This window comes from Trematomus bernacchii, unplaced genomic scaffold, assembly GCF_902827165.1.
Source record: "Trematomus bernacchii unplaced genomic scaffold, fTreBer1.1, whole genome shotgun sequence".
Lineage (NCBI taxonomy): Eukaryota > Metazoa > Chordata > Actinopteri > Perciformes > Nototheniidae > Trematomus > Trematomus bernacchii.
Window position 1 is genome coordinate 20,674,981 of NW_022987739.1, and position 19,674 is coordinate 20,694,654.

The following is a 19,674-nucleotide window of genomic DNA, read 5'->3' on the forward strand; positions in this document are numbered from 1 at the left end:
TGGTGCTTTTACAAGATATATTTAAAGAATCAGATTTTTGATAAATAATCATTAGTTATAACAGCTAAAACAATATGGTTATTTTAGAAAAAAATTATAATTCTAGTCAAATAAACCAAGGAAAGACTGCACATGTCATATTATTATTACCTCCTAAATATAACACACTATCAATTCGATATTAATATGTTGTCCAGCCCCATATTGACATGTGCTTGAAATTCAGGTCCTTGTCTTTTAAATATTCCAATTAAACATTTTAGAGAGACTTCTCGACTGTTGAAATTATTAGTTGATTAAACAATAAGCCTGTTAATATGAATACATTACTGTACAACATCATTTTTTGTTAGTCAGTTGCTGGAAATAGCAGAGATTTTAATATTTTACCTTTTATTCACCATCAAGAAACTGATGATGGAAATAGTTTATGATAATTTACAGCCAAAAGGATTAGATCTTTCAATTAAAACATTTAATCAAGGGGTCAGTAAACCAAAAAATTACTCCAATGTTAATAAGAGGGGTATTTTTTAGAGTTAATCTACTATTAACCAGTTTAAGTCCGAATGGAGGAAGATATAATTCATTGTTATTTACAGTACTGATTGGACCAACAATGTCTAGTTAATGACTTCAACTTTATACAAACATTGACAATAAACATCTAGAGTCAACCTCATCTAGCATTGATTTTCAGACTGAAATACTAAAGGACTATGTGGAGCTTTTTCCGCAGTGCATCAAAACTATTTTCTACTTTTTCCTTTGATTTGTGTCACCATTGACATCAAAAGCCACGTGCCTATATGCTACCACGGTGACCACATCAGGTTGCAATGAGAAACCAGGGAGCTATCACAAGTTTCAATGACTCTTACCTTCAGACGAGGCCCTGCTGATGCTGCCTATTGGACTTTCTTTGGGCACCTGTTCAGACTAACTCCAGTATTGATTAAGCCTTTTATTTCTTCACAAAAGAGTGGAAATGTTTTTTTGACAAGAAGCCATTCGAGGAAACACGTGTCGTTGTATAAAAGCATGTTCGACACCCCAGTACCTATTTGCCCATTACACAGCTGACATTTGAAGTCCTGTTGGCCCATGATCAAACTCCAGGGTAACGCTTCATCATACTATTGAGAGGCCCTCCTGTCAGAAAGTCATTAGTAAGTGGGCTCATTCAACACTATGAGCTTTTTCTGAACCATTCTTGTGATTTGAAACCTTGAGAATTCCTCCTTTGAAATGGTTGAAAGCAATTATATGCTCAGGATAGTAGATGGGTGGGAGGTGGGGCCACTAACATTTGATTTGGAGACTACTTTGAAGTAAAACGAGGAGTCATTGCTGTTACAAAAGCTGCAATAGAGTGTGTATTATGACATTTGTGAATTGAGTGTGTATCTCACTTCCCTCCTTCCTCTCTCTACTGTATATAAATGACTCAGAGTGTTATAGAAGACTAAGACTCTCTCTCTTAAATTGAAATAGAGTCTCTGCTTTAATCTTGCAGACCACAGCACACTGTGGCACTGAGGTTACACGAGGATCAGAGCAGTCACTTGAGCTCTGTTAGTCCTGTAATAAAAATGTAATAGAAGGATATAAAGCCACGGAATTACAAAGATCAAAAAATCTTTGCAGGGTTTATTCAATACTTTGGAGCCCGTCTGAGTGGGTGTATTTGCAAGTGTACATGGAGAAGTAGATGATTCTTTTTTTAATCAATTGAGTAAACTTTTTTGTGTAAAAAATAGCTTCTTTTTTTAAAAACTGCTCACAACATATTTCCAGAGCCTACGCATACAAGGTTCAGTCAAAATCTAAAGAATTTTGAAATGTGATAATACAAAGAAAAGTAGAAAAATACTGTCATCCACAATTCTTTGGCATTTTTGATATATTTTTAGATGTTTTCACTCCTCTGCTCAGCAACAGACTTTACACTGCTTCGGCTTAATGATGTGCATGGAACATGTGTCCAGATAGTGATTATCAAACTTCCATCACAGCCCACACTCTGCTCCGCTCTGAGCTTTTCCTCTCACAGTCCCCACAGATGTACACTGATTGATCTCTTGACAACTGGAGAAACATCTGAAGTGTTGCTGTTTTTCTTCAGCATTGCTTTGATTAATTACCACAGTGTAAAGAAATCTGTGTTATTGATCAATCACTGCTATTTGGTGGGCTGGCTCAGCCACATCCTGAAGCCTCTCATCTCTGGATCAGTGTAGTTCATCTGTGAAGGTCTGAAGAAGGGCTATATTTATTGAAATAGAATAAAAGGTTTTTGAGATGGAAATTGTGTACCTTTATTTAATGATAGTGTAATTGTTTACTTCTCTTAATAATCTCCCATATCTGAAATGCAACAGATACATCTCACATACTGGAAGGAAAATACTGCCCCGATGATAAAGATTTGGCACAATAAATGATCATCTAACATTTCATCACAATCGATTTGCTTTAAGAAACAAACCCTCAAATTGATTGAGCCAACACATCATTAAGTACCTTAAAACTGATGGAAATTAGCAGACTTCAAACAATAACTTACAATTAGGATATCCAACACACCTATCAATTGTGACACCAAATGATGGCTTTGTACTGTACAAAGTGTATTTAAAGCTTGGTGGCCTATCACAGTCTGTTGCCCCCTGGGTTAGGGTTAAACCCTAAACCCTAACCCCCCTAACCCTAACCCTTTATTCAATATTTGAAGCAAACAGCACTCACACTTGATTTCCCCGGCTCAAAGAGTCAACAAAGTTTTGCGACTTCAAGTGTAGTGGCTTGTGTTTGAGGAATTGTTGGCCTGGGGAACATGTTTGTATACACTGCACTGCATCTTCTCTAACCCTAACCCTATCTTCCTCCCCTCCTGCCCAGGTCCACCTATTGAAGGACCAGCTGAGTGCGGAGGCCACGGCTCGGCTGGAGGCCCAGGCCCGGGTCCACCAGCTGCTGCTGCAGAACAAAGACCTGCTGCAGCACATCTCCCTGCTGGTTAAACAGATCCAGGAGATAGAGACCAAGATGACCGGACCAAACTCCAGTAAGTATATCACTTAAAAAACTCACGCACGTACACACTGAAGGCTGGATTGGTAATGGCAGGACAAAAAATATAGAAATGTTTCATTTTACACCACCGCCTATGTCAACAAACTGAACCACTGTCAGGTTTAATCCTTGCATGTTTCAAGAGCAAACATCCAGCTACACACACACCCATACTAACCATGACCTTCACCATGATAGAGCAACTATATGGATTCAGACATACGTGCAAAATGCAACATTAAATCTACTGAGTACCAGTATATGAGACTGGATTCTCCTGTTTATTATGCTCCTCACATGTTCTGGTCACTGTTCCAATCTGTCTTCACCGTCTCTCCCCACAGCTTCATACATGTATAAACCTTTCTTATTGGCTATTCAGAAAGGGACAATCTTCTCTGCAGTTCAGCCTGCCCTCCAATTGTCACCTAGCAAGAAGCAATCTGTTATCTTATCAGCCAACATTTCACAAATCCAGCGGGGAAAATATGAGTCACTGCCACCTCTGCATGCTGGACATTTGTAATGAACACTATGGAATATACGATGAAATCTCAAGACCTTCGTAATGAAATGCAAGATAAAACCCTTGCTCATTTAAAAAAAAGTATATAACTGTTAACATCAGTTATTGCTGCAATTCATCCGTAGCGTGATATTGTAAATGCTAGCTCACCAGCATGTCTTATTGTCTTTATTAATATTATTAGTTACACCCAGAGGTGGGAGAAGTACTCAGATCTTGTACTTGAGTAAAGGTAGAAGTACCAGAGTGTAGGAATACTCGGTTACAAGTAAAAGTGTTACTCAAGGAAAAGTACAAAAGTATTAGCATCAAAAGTATTAGCATCAACATTTACTTTAAGTACCAAAAGTAGAGTACTCATTCTGCATATTGGCCCATTTCAGAATAATATAAATAAAATGTTTGATTATAATTATTGATCATTAAAGTGTTCTCAAAGCTGGTAAAGGTGCAGCTAGTTTGAATGACTTTGTATACTGCAGGGTAGATTGTGAATTTACTCCAGGTGGAACTAAAGTCTGATTTAACACTTGATTATATTTCACAGCATTCATCCAGATCTGTGAAGTAACTGAAGGTATTAAATACATTTAGTTGAGTACAAGTACACCATTTACCTCTGAATTGTAGTGGAGTAGAAGTACAAAGTAGCATAAAATGAAATGTACTCAAGTAAAGTACTAGTACCACAAAAGTATACGTAAGTACAGTACTTGAGTAAATGTACTTAGTTACTTTACACCACTGGTTACACCTTTCCCTTTCCTTCAATCACAATGTCCACCAAGAGAAAAAAGGTCGATTTCACAGCATGAAACTTGTTCTGGCTGAAGATGAGAAACGGTGGGGATCCCTTGCTGATGGTTAAAGCCCAGTGTATTGCTTGAATAGAAAACCTTTGAAGGAATACCATAAAAATATATGTTTTGTGCTCCGAGATGTGGTAAAATCCATTCTGTGGGTATTGGGTCCGATGAGCCATTAAACACTCGAATCTGTTACTCCAGCTTCACTTCCTGGATCATATTTCCTTCTCTCACCGGTACCCTAAAGAACACACCCCCAACAACGCAACCCCCCCCCCCCCAAGCTGCTTTCAGTTTCGAATCACCCACTAACTTTGTAATGTATCTTTTAATTAGTTTTCTCTCTCACTCGCTCTTTCAACCTACCGACTGTAGTCTTTCACGCTCCATGTCTGTCTGACAAAACAGTGCCACAGATTTTACTCCAGCTGTTCCCAGACTTTACATTTCAGTCGCACACCAGAGAGGAGGCACATAATACAGCAGGAGAAGGTTTGAGAAGTTTCTATGGATATTTATGGACCTGGTAACTGCTGTGAATCCAAACTGACTGCCGCTGTCAGCCTCCACAAAGAAACAAACAACAAACATTTCAGAGTCATCTTTCATGCTTACTAAGAGTTAGATACAATATTTCTCAATGTATCTTTCTGTCAGTTTTTGAGCTCCAGGTCTGTGTTCATAAAGAAGAAAGCGTGTGAGCTGCCTGCGTGATGATGAAATGCTTAGAAATATGTTTTTCTATGCTTGCTTTCCTTTTACAAAATGCATTTATTTGTCACTGAATGATTGATTTTGTTAGACTTTTTAAGGAGCTGCTATCGGCCACAACTTACAGATATGTTATTCTTCCGCCATGATCCAACAGGGAGGGCAATAGCAGATGAATTTAAATCATGGTGCAGTAGTATAAAATATTGTATCCATCATCTAGTCCTTGTCTCTACCTCCCTTTGCTCATTCTTCACTTTTCTTTTTCTTTTCCCTCCTCCTCTCCAGTGGGATCTCAGGACAGTCTGCTGGAGATCACTTTCCGATCGATGGTACCTCAGGTGATGTGCGACGCCACGACGCCCAAACCTGATGTGTCCATGCTCAACCTCCCCGGGCTGGGCTCCACTGACGGGAACGCCTTCACTTCTTCCAACGGGACTCTGGGAAGCCCCCTAGGTAGGGACAAGTGTCTTCTCAAACTGGATTGTTTCCGTTTCCTCCCTGGGCCTCCGCCTCCTCAACTCCCCTCGCCTCCCTCGCTGCTCAAAGCCGACAGGCCGGAGAGCAAAGTCCAAGAGGAGTCTAAGGGCACGTTGTCCCGTGACATCCAATCTCTGAGCTGCCTGGACTTTGCCGCGAAGTTTCGCGAGTCGGGCATCGCCTCGGAGTACGAGTCAAATACGGACGACAGTGACAGCAATGAGGACGAGGGGGAGGATGATGAGGAGGGGATGGAGATCTTTGGCTGGGCGAGGGACGAGGAGACGCTGAGGCTGCTCAATGTTCTCAACAGTCAGGGAACTCCTGACTGTCTGGGAGATGAAATAGCGGTGTAACGCACTAACCTGCCCCCCTGAGGAACCATTGGTCTTGACCTTTATTCTGTCTCAAACTACCGTGTACGATTCACCATGTAGCAAACTAACCTCCGTCAGACATGCAGTTATATAAACAGTACTTACACCATTATATTGGTGTGATGAGTTGCATAAGAGAGAGGAAAGACTCAAATAAATAAAGGCAAATTCACTGTAGGACAACAGTAGGCTTAGTTGGCTATCATAGGTATCCTGAACATATCAACCACTCAGACATGGGAACAATAAACATTTCAACTCACCAGACAAAAAGCAATCTTATTTATTTTAACAGAGATTTGGTGACAGAATACTAATCGTGTTAAATAATAGAATTGTTCCGTTGCTCACTGACTGGGCTGCTATGCGTTCTTTGCTGCCTGTAGTGGTCAAATATTTATTTAACAATTTATTTTACTGGATTATTTGCTAGGACCTACCTTTCCTCTAGTGTGTCTGTTTTGACATACTCCTCCTAAAGAATATATATATTTTGTATTTATTAAATTATTTATTTACTATTATTACTCTGTCGTAGTTGTGTCAGGAATGTGTTAAAGTTAGTCCAAGCTGTCACACCTACCGGCATATTTCTGAAGCTTTCTCTGTTGTCTCTTTGCTTAAATATCTCTTTCATTTTTCACACCTGTAATACATGTCTCCAGAGGCAACTGTGTGGATCTAATATCTAATCTATATGCATACTGATGCATACACACTTATTCTTTAAAATCTTGATTCCTTTCTTTTCTTCAGCCTTTTCTCTGTATTACACTTGCATACCTTTTATGGAAAAAGTTTGTATCCATAACTCAAACTCCCAAAGTCTCCTCCCAGCTCTCTGTTGCTGAATTTAAATTCTGAGGTTACGGAGTTATATGAGAACATTCAGAGAGTTTATCTAAGAAAGTCTTCATTAAACAAATGGTGACTGTAAGTCTTACCATGAAGATGTCAGGATGTTAACATGAAATCAAACCAAAAGTTAAGGTGAGTTCAGGGGCAAGCTTTCAATTTGTCAGGCCTGGGAGCGTATCTGTCAGGAAGAAGACGACAGGGTTTGCGAACGGAGAGACGGATGAGCTCGTGTCCTCGCTGGAGTGAAAAGTGACTCTTCCGTCGAGTAAAGATGAACACTTCAGCCAAATCCTGGGATGAACTTTATCACTGTCTCCATGTTTGGAGAGGGAGAGTCCTTTCTTGATTCTTAATTCAAAGACTATTTTTCGACAAAATTCTGGATCTGTACTGTATGTACGAACTTTGTTTTTCTACGTCACCCGACTTGCTTCGTCCTTGACTCCTGCACACCGCCCTCTTTTTGTCTCCTCGCAGTCTGTAGACTTGGTAGTCGGAGCATGTTTGCGCTCTTTTCACTTGTCCACACATTTCCCCCCCGGCTTTTTAATTTATGTAAAGCCAGGATTAGTTGGACCTCGAGGAACGCTATTTGTTTCTTTTATTCATCCCGTAAACAAAAACTCTTCCCTCGTGCCAGAACAGCAGCTAACGGATGACAGACAAAATTGATCTCATTTGTTTTTAACCCAGCTCTGTGTATGGCCTCCAAGCACAATGCAGTATTAAAGTGTTCATTTTGTTTCAAAGCCACTGAGTTTTCTTTCGGCCAGTTTATCACAGCAGTCCTGTCAAACGGGTGCAGACAGGCCGCTGTTTGGCAAAGGTACATGCTGCAGAGATATAAAGGGGAATCAGGCTAGTTCTCGAAGGGCTTGCTATCTTTTATAAAGAGCTTTAGCCTGATAGGATTAAACCAATCTAGTGAGAGTCCGGTAAACTAACTCCCATTTAGCCACTCCCTTTCTGGACATGCTTGCATTAAAGGATAACAGAGATTCAATCTGAGTTGTTGTTTTTCTAAAAGTTTGTCTGGAAATCTGTACCAACTTTTCTAAATCAGTCTCAGTCAAGAGTTTTGGAGTCACTGGGTTTATCATCTATATTTCGAGACATATGAGGGCTATTTAAGGATACATTTATTCGAAGGTTGATGTCCTCATGGGTCCGAAATTTGGATCTGAAATTAATCCGTGGAAAAGGTTCCCCCAGGGAGCATAAATTAATTACAATAAAAAATGAGAAAGGACTCAATCTATATGGGCTCAGAACAGTCTCATAATACACACATGCACACAGAAGGATTCACACTTGTATTTCATGATCCGCAAAAGGATTCACACTTGTATTTCCGGATCCACACTTGTGTTTTTCAATGCACACACAAATGCGTTCCGTTTCATATACATGTAAATAAAATCCAAATACAGAAAAAAGTTTTACATATGTATTTTTGATCCTCACATATTTGTTTTCCGTTTAAATCCCCTGAACCTGCAAACACAAACCGCTTTCTGTGCATGTATCGCTGTGCATTCGTGTGTGGGTTTTTTGAGACTCCCCTGACGGTGACCCGATTCGTACTTGTAATTTTTTCTATCTATAGCCAATCAGATGTCTCCTTCGTTCTAAGCCAATCACATGAGCGCGTCCCCACGAGGGTATGATTTATTGCGTTCATGACACTTCATATATGCATTTTGCGCTGTCCGGAGCAGGGTTTCCGTGGACATAATTTATTTTACCGGACAAATTTGAAACTTACCGGTCATGTTTCAATAATAATAAGAAGAAGAAGAATTGTGTAGCAGTTTCCATTAGCAGGTAATTACCGGACTATGACCGGATATGGCTAATAACACGGGAGTAAGGATCATCTCTTTTGTCCTCTCTCCCTCCCTCTCTCCTGACAGTCCGTCAGTTTCTCATGCAGCTCGCTAAAACTTCACTCGCGTTTATGTCCATATCGATCAGATCCAGCTCTCCTGATCGGCCTTTATAGAGACCACCGATCAAACTATTAAGAGTGAATATCGGCCGATAATGACCGGCGGGGCTCCCCCCGTTGACAGTTCACTGTCTAGCACTGGCTTCGTGGTGCACTGATCAATTAGGCTAAGCTAACCTGTAGCTGCTCCCTCCACACTCACAACAACTTCATACAGACATAAATAAAGCAGCTGTATTCGCCATACAGGAAACACACATTTAAAACGGTTTTGCCTGCCGTTTTTGTGTACACAAGCATTCATTAATGGTTCGGAAAGTGGCACTGTACCTTAATAATATAAAGGCTTGTATTTGCGTGCATTTCCTGTTCGGAAAGTGGCAATGTACTGAGAGTGGAGGTGTCCTGAGATTAGCGCCTGCAGGCAGGCTCCATGGACCTGTCAGCTCCGGACAGCGCAAAATTCGTACATGAAGCGCTACGTCATGAACGCAAGAAATCTACCCTCGTGGGGGCGCGCTCATGTGATTGGCTTAGAATTGAAGAGACATCTGATTGGCTATAGATAGAAAAAATTACAAGTACGAATCGGGTGACCGTCAGGGGAGTCTCAAAAAACCCACACACGAATGCACAGTGATCCATGCACAGAAAGCGGGTTGTGTTTGTAGGTGCAGCGGTTTTAAAAGGAAAACAAATATGTGAGGATCAAAAATACATATGTAAAACTTTTTTCTATATTTGGATTTTATTTACATGTATATGAAACGGAACACATTTGTGTGTGCATTGAAAAACACAAGTGTGGATCCGGAAATACAAGTGTGAATCCTTTTGCGGGTCATGAAATACAAGTGTGAATCCTTCTGTGTGCATGTGTGTATTATGAGACTGTTCTGAGCCCATAAATCTGAAAGGGACCCGAGAATAACGACACAGGATCCAAAATGCAGGCAGAACACCAACATCGATATCAACCTGGAGCTCCACAAAGTAACAACCAGACTTCAAAAAGAGTGGAAATGCATCAAAAAAACCTTCACCTGCATTGCACCATCCCATTAGTTTCAAATTTGCTTTGATCAGACCTCAGACCTGCAGAAGTAGACGAGAGCCTACTATACACTGATGAAAAATGTGATTCGTCCGGACTCCTTCTTATTATGGACTTCATAACAGAATGTACAGGAAATTAATGGAGACAGGTGGATAATGGGTTACATTTTCAACTTTGAGGGTTTTCTTTTCATCTCAAACACTCAAAAATCCCCCGCATTGACATTCGTTGCACTCTACGCTTTCTCTCTTTCTATGGCCATCAGAAAGTATTTGTTAGTTTCCATGAAGTGCTCACTTCTCTTTTGACCCGGATGACAGGAAACACAAAGATCAGACGAGTGTGTCAGAGTGAAGGATGTTTTCTGTTTGAAACGCTCTCATCCACATTGTCTCTATTCTTAACATCTACCCTTTTCCCTCTTTTATTTTCTCTTATTTCTTTTCCTTTAATGTTTTTAATATAACATAGTAATCATCTCTATGGCATTACCGTGACTATGTTTAAAGAGGCAGGTGTGTCAGCTTACGATTAGGGAACAAATAAGAAAGTAGTTCAGGGCGACATAACGGCATGTTTGAACTTTACAAAATGCATTAAATCCATTTCCAGCAACTGATGTATTAAACATCAGATAATATGTTAATCTAAAATGTAATAAAACAGCTCTTGATTTTGTCCAAAAAAGATGACCTGTTGGGATAAATCGGCAGTTAAACATATCGCAAAGGTGATATTGTAACAACCTTTTTAAAAGTCTCTCGATTTAATGGCAGAATGTGTAGCATTCTTACATTATCAGGTAAGAAATTACTTTAATATCAGGCTTAATCACAATTTTGACTTATGCAAAGAGAGGTTACCCTGAAACCTGGGCGTGACTGGAGAATGGCATTATAAAAGAGATGATTTGCATGTGCTATCAGTCAGTTTTTTATTGTTATTACTTATGTCCTCCTTCTTCTGACCTCAACCCACAAATGTGACCATTTTAAAAAACAGAGAGAAAGTCTGCGGTTGCTGTTTTTCCGACAATTTTGTTGTCAGCAATGAGTTTAACCGAGGGCATTTCAGAGACGTTACAAGATTGAGATTGGGGTCTACCTCATTTAAGTAATGGAGTGATTTTGGAATAATTTCTTAATTAACCTAGTCCACATTCAGTTATTTCGTTTTTCTTAGTCATCACCACATGCTGAGGGGCGAGCACCCTGTAAGCTAATTAAAATGTTGCCGGATTTAAATGTGCTGCCACTTGCTGAAACTCATGATCCATCACCTTTTGGAGTCAAATTGGGTGAACCCAAATAATATTTTTGCTTTCAATCCATTAATAAGAAATTGCGGGAAATCATTGAGATAATTTTTTTTTTTTTTTGGGCTTGGTGCTCGTTGTTCCTATTTAACATTTGTGTCCATTACCTTTTAGAATTGTGCGTAAAACATCAGTTCGTACCAATAGTACAACTGTGTTTAGTCCTTGCCATAAAGAGGTAGTATTTTCCTATTTTCTCTGTTGGGGTTAGTACATAATCATGTCATCGTACCATCATTTGAAAGGCTTTGCATTCTTTGAATGACATTTATTTTTCTATAAACCTTCTCACCTTTATGTTTCCAGCCTGCTCTCTAAACTTGTTTATACCCCCTGGGGTAAAAACTCTCTTTATATCATTTATATTTCTCTCACACGTGTTCGACCTTAACCTTATTCTCCTGTCATCTCTTGAACCCAGATCTTCCTCCGACCTCTTCAAAATGTCAGGTGGACTGTATTTCTAAAGGGTCTCTTGTTGCTGATGTATCTATTAGCGATTCCTGCTGTGTAGTGGCCAATATGGTACACTACACAGCAGCAGTGTTGGGAATAACGCGTTACAAACTAACGCGTTACTGTAACGCAACTACCTTTTGCGGTAACTAATAACGTAACTAGTTACCTATTCCCATTAACGCCGTTATAGTTACTGTGATTTAAATGGGTGCGTTACTGCGTTACATTATGTGGTCCAACTGAACCGAATCTCCGTGCGGATGTAATTTACAGGCGAATACAGTGATGTCCTCTCACAGTACCATGGAAAAGTGAAAGTGACCAGAGAGGAGAGATGATTGGTTAATGCGGGGTAACATTTCAGGGTAAGCCAATCAGAGACAGAGTTGGGCGGGTCTTGTCTTATGGAGAAAATACACAGACACACAAACACTTGCTAACACACACACATACACGGCAACGCCCACCACCAGCACACACACACACAATGGCAGATGCAAGTATCAGCGAGAGCAGCAGCACATTTACAACTTGGAGATATAACCACTATTTTCAATTTGTGGGGATAAAGGACGCAAAAAATATTACGGTCAAATGTAAACTGTGTGCAGGACAGAAAGCATTGTCCACATCGAATAACAGCAATGCCAATCCCCTGAAGCACCTAACTAATGTACATGGGGCTATAAAACTAGTCTTACTGTGCCACAGAACAACACAAAAACTTGTATTTTTATTGTTATTATTTTTAAAGTAAAGTAACTTGTTACTAGTTACTTTTATAATTTAGTAACTAATAAAGTAACTAGTTACTTTTTTGAGAGCAGTAACTATAACTATTACTAGTTACTTTTTAAAAGTAACTTGCCCAACACTGCACAGCAGTAGTGTGACAGTGATGCTGAAGGTCTGTAATCCCCATGTGAAGGGCCTGTGTTCAGCGGTTTGTCGTGGCATCACACACTGAAGCAGACGGGTCATTTGTGTGGCAGATTTGTTAACGTTTGAAATGTTTAACTCATTCATGCACCCTTAAATAATATCGATTCAGCCTCTAATGAATTTAGTGGATTTATTCACAGCAGCCATATTTGTAGTCCTGGGCTATTGGGTAACAACAAGCAGAGCTCCGTTGCTTTGGGAAATCAATGGGTTTACTCATGTTAATCTGTAAAGCCAACCCATTCCTCTAGTTTGTTCATACAGTGAGATTATTTAGTATCTGCTTTTGCACTCCAGGTTAGTACAATTTGAAATCCTGCCTTTACATTTTTTAAAGGTCCCATGTCATGGCCATTTCTACTGATCATAATTCCATTGTTGAGGTCTACTAGAATAGATTTATATTGTGCAATTTTCCAAACTCACATTGATTTCTCATACAGCATCTCTGTGTATAGTATGTGTATTCACTCTGTCCTAAACGGCTTGTTGAAGCTCCTGCCCCCCCCCCCCCCCCCTCCCTGTGAGCCCAGTGTGCTCTGATTGGTCAGCTCGCCCACTCTGTTCTGATTAGTCCACCACCGTTACAGCGGAACATCAGTGATTATGTGTTACAATGGCGTTAGCAACCAGAAAATGACACCAGTAATGACAAACAGATGAGAATGCTGCGTGGGATCTGGGTGCTGTGTTGGCGGGACGTTGCGCAGCTCGCTGCTGTGTGGAGGGGACAGTGTGAGCTCTATTACTGGTGTAGTTTCCTGGTTGCTGCGTGGGATCTGTGAGACAGCGAGACATCGCGAAACTCAGCCTGAACTCAGCCTGAGCACAATGGACACGGGATGCAGCACCCCCATCTGCGAGGCTCCACTTGCTGATAACGATGAAGCCATAGCCCCGCCTCTCCCCACCTCTGCTGCTCACTGCTGTAGCATGGTCAGTAGCTACTGCTACTGACCATGCTACAGATGTTAGTGCAAAATCTACAGCTCCTCTACCACAACCATCAGTAACAAGTAGACATGGATAACTACATGAACTACATGTTGCTAAATCCACCGCGGAGAATAAACAGAAGGGCAACCATGGCAACCATGCCCGGGGGTCTTCTTCGCTGCTTTTGGTGTATTTTGTGGCGGAAGTACAGCGCCACTTACAGGCCTGGCATATGTACTACAGCGTCTCCAGCGGGTCGAGCGGTCTCGTGTGAAGGGACACGTTTATTGAGCCGTATCCGTGTGAACGGAATACTTTTTTGATATCGAATTTGGTTCGTTTTCGTTTGCGATTGCGTTCCCGTGTAAATGGGGCCTAAATCATTACATTTCTCTCTCACTTCTCTCCGGTATCAGACGCAATCCTCTATACTGCTGAATTGCTGAGTCCAGTCCCATCTCCAGCCTTTATCTCTGTGTCCGTTTGTCTCTCTCACACACTCCGTGGTTTTCTCCCTCCTCTCAGCGTTAATCAATTGTCTGATGGGGCTTGGCGTTGCCATCTGAAGGCCACGTCGCCAACTAGTCCAACCAAGCAGAGCTGGCTTTAGTGACTTGTATCGATCTCCCATCACAGGCATGTGTTGTTGAAACTGGGGTTAACCACTGGGACAGCGAGGGAGCAACGCAAATCAATACGCCTCTTTACAAGCTCAGTCTGTCACCTGCAGGGACACACTTATAAACACACACACATGCCAAGCTCAGACCTAGACAACCATTGTCTGACATACCTACACATATGTGGTTATGGCAGAATCATTTCTTAAGGAGGAAAACAGCGGGATCATTTTGCTTTGGTTCTGTCCTCCACGAAATTGGTATTTGGTCACTTTACAATGAGAGAAAGTTTACAGTACAACTGTTTGAGGATGTTTAAATCTCTGTTGAGTTAACAGTTTAGGACTCCTTACAACACACTCACCCATTTTAAGGATATGTCTGCAGGCTAAACATACATGGGAACCGAGAATTTATTTTTGGGCCTTAACAGATATGCTCTTCACCGGTTTGCGTCAGACACATGACGTCAGTCCAGCTTATCATGTATTTTAATGCTGAAAGCAAACATTTTCCATTGTTAAAGAACCCCCATGTTTTACTGTTAAGTGGATCCAAACAGTCTTTTACATTGTTGATTGTTTCCCCAAATTAATCGATTAGTTGTTTGGACTTTGACTGTCAAAAACAGTGTTTACCGAAGCCTAAGAAGTGAACACAACTTCAAATGTCTTGTTTTTACCACAACTCAAAGTTTACTGCTTGAAACACAAGCTCTTCACACCACAAACTGCTACTTTAACTTAGTGTGACCTGTGCTTGTGAGGAGTTGGCTGAGGTTGTTTTGTTAATCTGAAGAAGGGCTGACAGAGACACGGGGAGGCTGCGGGTCACGTACAAACAAACACAGACAACAGACCTTCACCATGAGGAAATTAATGACCATGTCTGCACCAGAAGAGCAGAGGCAATAAAGGAGCAATTAATCCTCTCATCTCAGGCTTAATGATCAGAGCAAAAGAAGAACTCCTCCAAACAGCCAAGATTCACAAGAAGAAAATAACAATTTGATCACTTTTATATTAGTTTAAATGTCTTTGTATTTCATTACCATCTGGAAAATCTTAATCTAACTGATATTTCTCAGCTTTAAGTATAATTTAAGTCTGCACAATTAGGCAATTAATCAAGGACAGAGAGGACATTTACAGTATTGCTTATCATTTAATAGTATGTGTTATTTATCGACTAAAATCCCTACTATTTGATGGTTTTCTCCGTTTTATACGATATATCATTTGATTGTGTTGAGTTTAGTCAAAACAAGCAGTTTGAAGCCATCACTTGGCTTTGTGATGGATATTGTCTGTCATTTCATTGCCTCTATCAATTAATAGTTTATAAAAGAATGATTGACGGAGGAATCACTAATGGAAATGATAGTTAAAGCAACTACTGCTATCCCTTATACTATATTAGTGATCGCTACTCTTCACAGCATTTGAATCACAATTGTTGACCGCATTACGGATACGATCTTCCCGTGTTTGTGCTTGTCTTGTATTGCTTTCAACATTCAGGATGCGTACACATTTAGAGGCACAAGGGACTCGAGCAAAGCTGTGCTCATGTTCTGACTAGATTTCTGCTGTGCGTCGACATCTGGACTTGGTGGCAATCTGCTTTGATGTTCCCATGATGCGGAGCTAGAGGCCATGCTGAGCGGCGGCCTGGCACTTAATCCAGAACATGTGCTTCTCCAGATGTAAAGGGCTAAAAGAGCAAAGTGGTCTTGAATCGCGGCACAGCTGAAGGCCTGTCTCATCCACATCTGTCTGTCTATTCCTCTGTCTTGTCCCATTTCTCCTCTTTTGTTCACTGCTTCCTCTGTGTAACTTCTTTACATATGCTTTGACAAAAGAAAGCTGACACTTGCTTAATTCAAAATGTAGGTGGATGTCAGTCTTAAAAGGCTTCTAAAGAACTCCCACTGAAAGAAGAAAGAACCAAAGGGGAAAGACAAGAGACGCCTTTGATCAATTTGAGCTTTCAGTCAGTAATATTTCTACTTTTTAGTGTTTGATATGTCATTGAGACACAGGCACGTAGAAGCTACCCTGGTTAAATTGTTCAGAGCAAAGTGATTGACATAGTGTTGATCTCAAACGTTCATCACTTGATGTGATGCCCTTGGTAAACTGCTTTACTGCCCACAAATATGTGGACATATACGCTTACGGCCCCTACACACGGCGGCGTGCGTTGAAGCTTGCCCGCGGGCATGTCTGACACTCGACCAACAACCAATCACATGAATCTCCCGCCCCAGAAACACAAGCAGCGGTTTGATTGGCTAGAGCTTGTACTGGCATATGATTCGATTGGCTGACGCTTCCGTCGAAGTTTCAAAAGTAGAACATTGCTCTACTTTTGAAGCGAGCAACGCAAGCAAAGCTACGCTTTACTCCCACAATGCAGTTCGGCGAAGCGTGACGTCACCCCATTAAAAGTGAATGGGCAGAAGCGTTGAAGCTTCAACGCACGCCGCCGTGTGTAGGGGCCGTTACCCACATTGCATGTCATTTTGTTCAAACTGGGGAAATGTATATGGTTAGGGCCAGACCCATTAGCTTTAATGGAGGGAAATCTTAATGTTGTAGGGTTAGGGTTAGAATACAAAAGTCTTCTTACAACTTTGTATCAACAATTTGCGTTCGTCTTTTTCATGTTTCAAAATTACAATACACTAATGCACAAAGCCAGCTCCTTAAAGGAATTGGTTTGGTGTAGAAGAAAATGACTGGCTCTGAACTTAAACTCATTCAACACCTGATGCACAATGCTCAATTAAATCCATGTTCCTATCCAAATTCTGAATTCTGCCTAACCAAGTGCTGGCTTTTGTACAATCAAGGTGAAAGAACAAGGCCAAAAACACTCAGACAGACACCTAGAGAATCAGGGAAGAGAAAGGCAGAGTGTCCTGAGCGAGAGACGTATTATTTTCCCGCTGTCTCGTTTCCCTTGCTTCTCCGTTCATAGCTACATGTACTCTTGTGTCTCAGACGCTCTCACTCCAGGGAGCCTTCGGGTCAAATTGCTAAATGAATTATTGATTTGATTACTTTGATAGGGAACAGACTGAGGCCAACCAAACATGTCTGGCTTGAACCTGCAGTGTGTAGTTATGCTGTTTTTCTGCTATCCTATTTTGTTGGTCCTACAACTTTGCCCAACTTTTGCAATGAGCAAAATCACTTAACTATTATATGTATTTATTTGCTTAATGCCAATTAACAGTTTTGTTCTGATGTCTGAAAAAATCAGTTCAATTGAGATGTTGAATAGTTTTCAAGTTTTATTTTCTTATGAAGATTTTCCAGGATGTTGTATGAACTAGTGCCAGCAAATGGAGTGAACTCATGCCATGTGGCTGTGGGTTTTAACATGTGGAGAGGGAGCGCATGATATTATCTTTATAGAAGTCGAAGAGAGGGTTCTCTTTAATTAGAGCATAACGTGTTGTGGCAGAAATGCAATGTGCTATGTTGAGGGCAAAGTAAGCAGAGAAGTTTGAGCCTCTTCATGTACGGGTTTTCCCAGTGTGTCATTTATTTGAAAAAATAGTAAGTCTGAAAGGAATGCCAATAAAACTGACATGAACTGTTGATGCTTCTGCGCCCGCACTATTTGATTGACGCTTGACAGATTATTTCACATTGCATGGAAGAAAAACTCACAGCTATTGAATGGATTACCATGAATGTTGGCACATACTGTATATCCATGAGACCTGAAGGGTGAATCCTATTGCCCTGATACCATCATTTAGTGATAACAGAACCTAAAACGTTTCACTTGTCCTTTAAAATATCTCAACATCTACAGATGGCTTGGAAACATTTTTCCTACAGACATTTAGGATTCACAGAAAATTATTGTGTCGCCACGCCATCAATCTTTTGGTTTTAAAGCTGTATAAAATCCAGCCTCACCCTCTTAGTCTTATATGTAACATTTCAATCTCAGTTTCTGCAAAGCCTGGAGAGTTGTTTCGTTTGACTCCTAATTAGCCCAAAAGTTCAGTATGTCCAATAATACTGTATATAATATATTAGGGGTGCGCAAAAAAATCAATTCACATAATAATTGATTCTGAAATTCCAACAATCGATTCACATTTTTCAGTCTTGCCGCAACGCTGTTTTCCATTTGTTCTACGACGTGAGCTCCGTAATGTCCCGCTAACATGGCACGACTTTCTGCAGCATCCAGGGAAACACACCAGGAAATCCTCTTCACACTGTCCACTCTTCATGCCTCACAGGGCGGACTCCTGAGCTATTTTGAATCGTGAATCGTTTTGAATCGCGAATCGATTGTGAATCGAATCATGACCCCAAGAAATCGAATCGTGAGATTTCCTGAATCGTGCACCCCTATAATATATGCATCCTGACTGCATTTCTTAGCCATAGTTCAACAAATGCCAAAGTATTGAAGATTAGTCTATAGAATGTCTTTGCTCAATTACATGGACAACGTTTGCCTGTACTCCACAATCACCACTTTGATTGCTCTGTTATCCCTATCTTTCTTTCCCTATTCCACCTTCTGCTCTGTCCTCTTTAACCCGAATGGCTGACCTGTCGTCTAGAGGACACACTTTAGCCAACGTCCATGTTTTTGTCATTGATAGTCACATTAGTGAGATATGAGGATATGCTTGTCGCCCTTTTCCTTTTGTGGAGAATTGCATCATAATTTAATCTCATTTTTTATAAACGGAGGAAGTGCATCTCAGGTATCTAATGGGGTCTGCGAGGTCAAGACAGGATAAGGGTTTTATTGTTTGCAAGGCAGCAGGAAAAATACATTGGTTAGAAACATCAGACTGCTATAGGGAACAAGGAAGTTACAGTACATGTTAAGTAGACCAGCTAAGTGGTCATTTAATTCACAGTTATTCAATGTTTTCTGGAGCGTTGTAAGGACATTTGATACAAACAGTTACTGGACATGTGGGTCATGCATGATGATTAATGATAGTCCTGGAAAATAATTAATACAAACAAACAATGGGAACCTTTTCAGCAAGAGTCTAAGAAATGTTACATTGTACTTTTAAGATTGGGCAAGCATTTGGGCTTTTGTGTGGTCCGTGCAAGTAAGGACGATACACAGGCTGGAATGATTGAAAAGAATTGTAGCAATCTTCCTACTTTAGCCAAATACTTAGCACTAAAGAATGAAAATTGTTTTGCGACGGGGATCTGTAGCCGCCTCTGTCTGAAGAGCTCTGAAGATGATTTGAAGGCAAAAGGCTTCGACTGAGGTCTGCTGCAGTAATGGCTCTTCTATTGAACAATCAGGGCAGGTCGGCTCACCTCAATCTGTTTACAAAAATCTAATCAGTATTGCATTCAATGAAGATAATGTGGGATTAATCATTGCATAGTTAACATTCTATAGCAGATCTTTGTTATATTAATCATGATGCTTTGCACAGTCAGAGGCTTGTTTTAAAGTTTCATTATTAGATTCTCTTGGAAGTTTTAGGGAATTTGAAAGGTTTTAGATACATTTGACTGAGTTGTAATAATCAATTAAATCAACAGAAC

General features: G+C 40.5%; 1 protein-coding gene across 1 annotated transcript in view; it reads left to right on the forward strand.

Annotated features, from left to right (window-relative positions):
• The window catches only part of LOC117495483 (carboxyl-terminal PDZ ligand of neuronal nitric oxide synthase protein-like), a 185,879-nt gene that overhangs the window by 150,221 nt on the left and 15,984 nt on the right, over positions 1-19,674 (forward strand). Inside the window, exons 9-10 of the mRNA XM_034146763.1 lie at positions 2,902-3,067; positions 5,407-5,577. Coding sequence (XP_034002654.1) covers positions 2,902-3,067; positions 5,407-5,577 — 337 coding nt within the window. The remainder of the gene's footprint in view (positions 1-2,901; positions 3,068-5,406; positions 5,578-19,674) is intronic.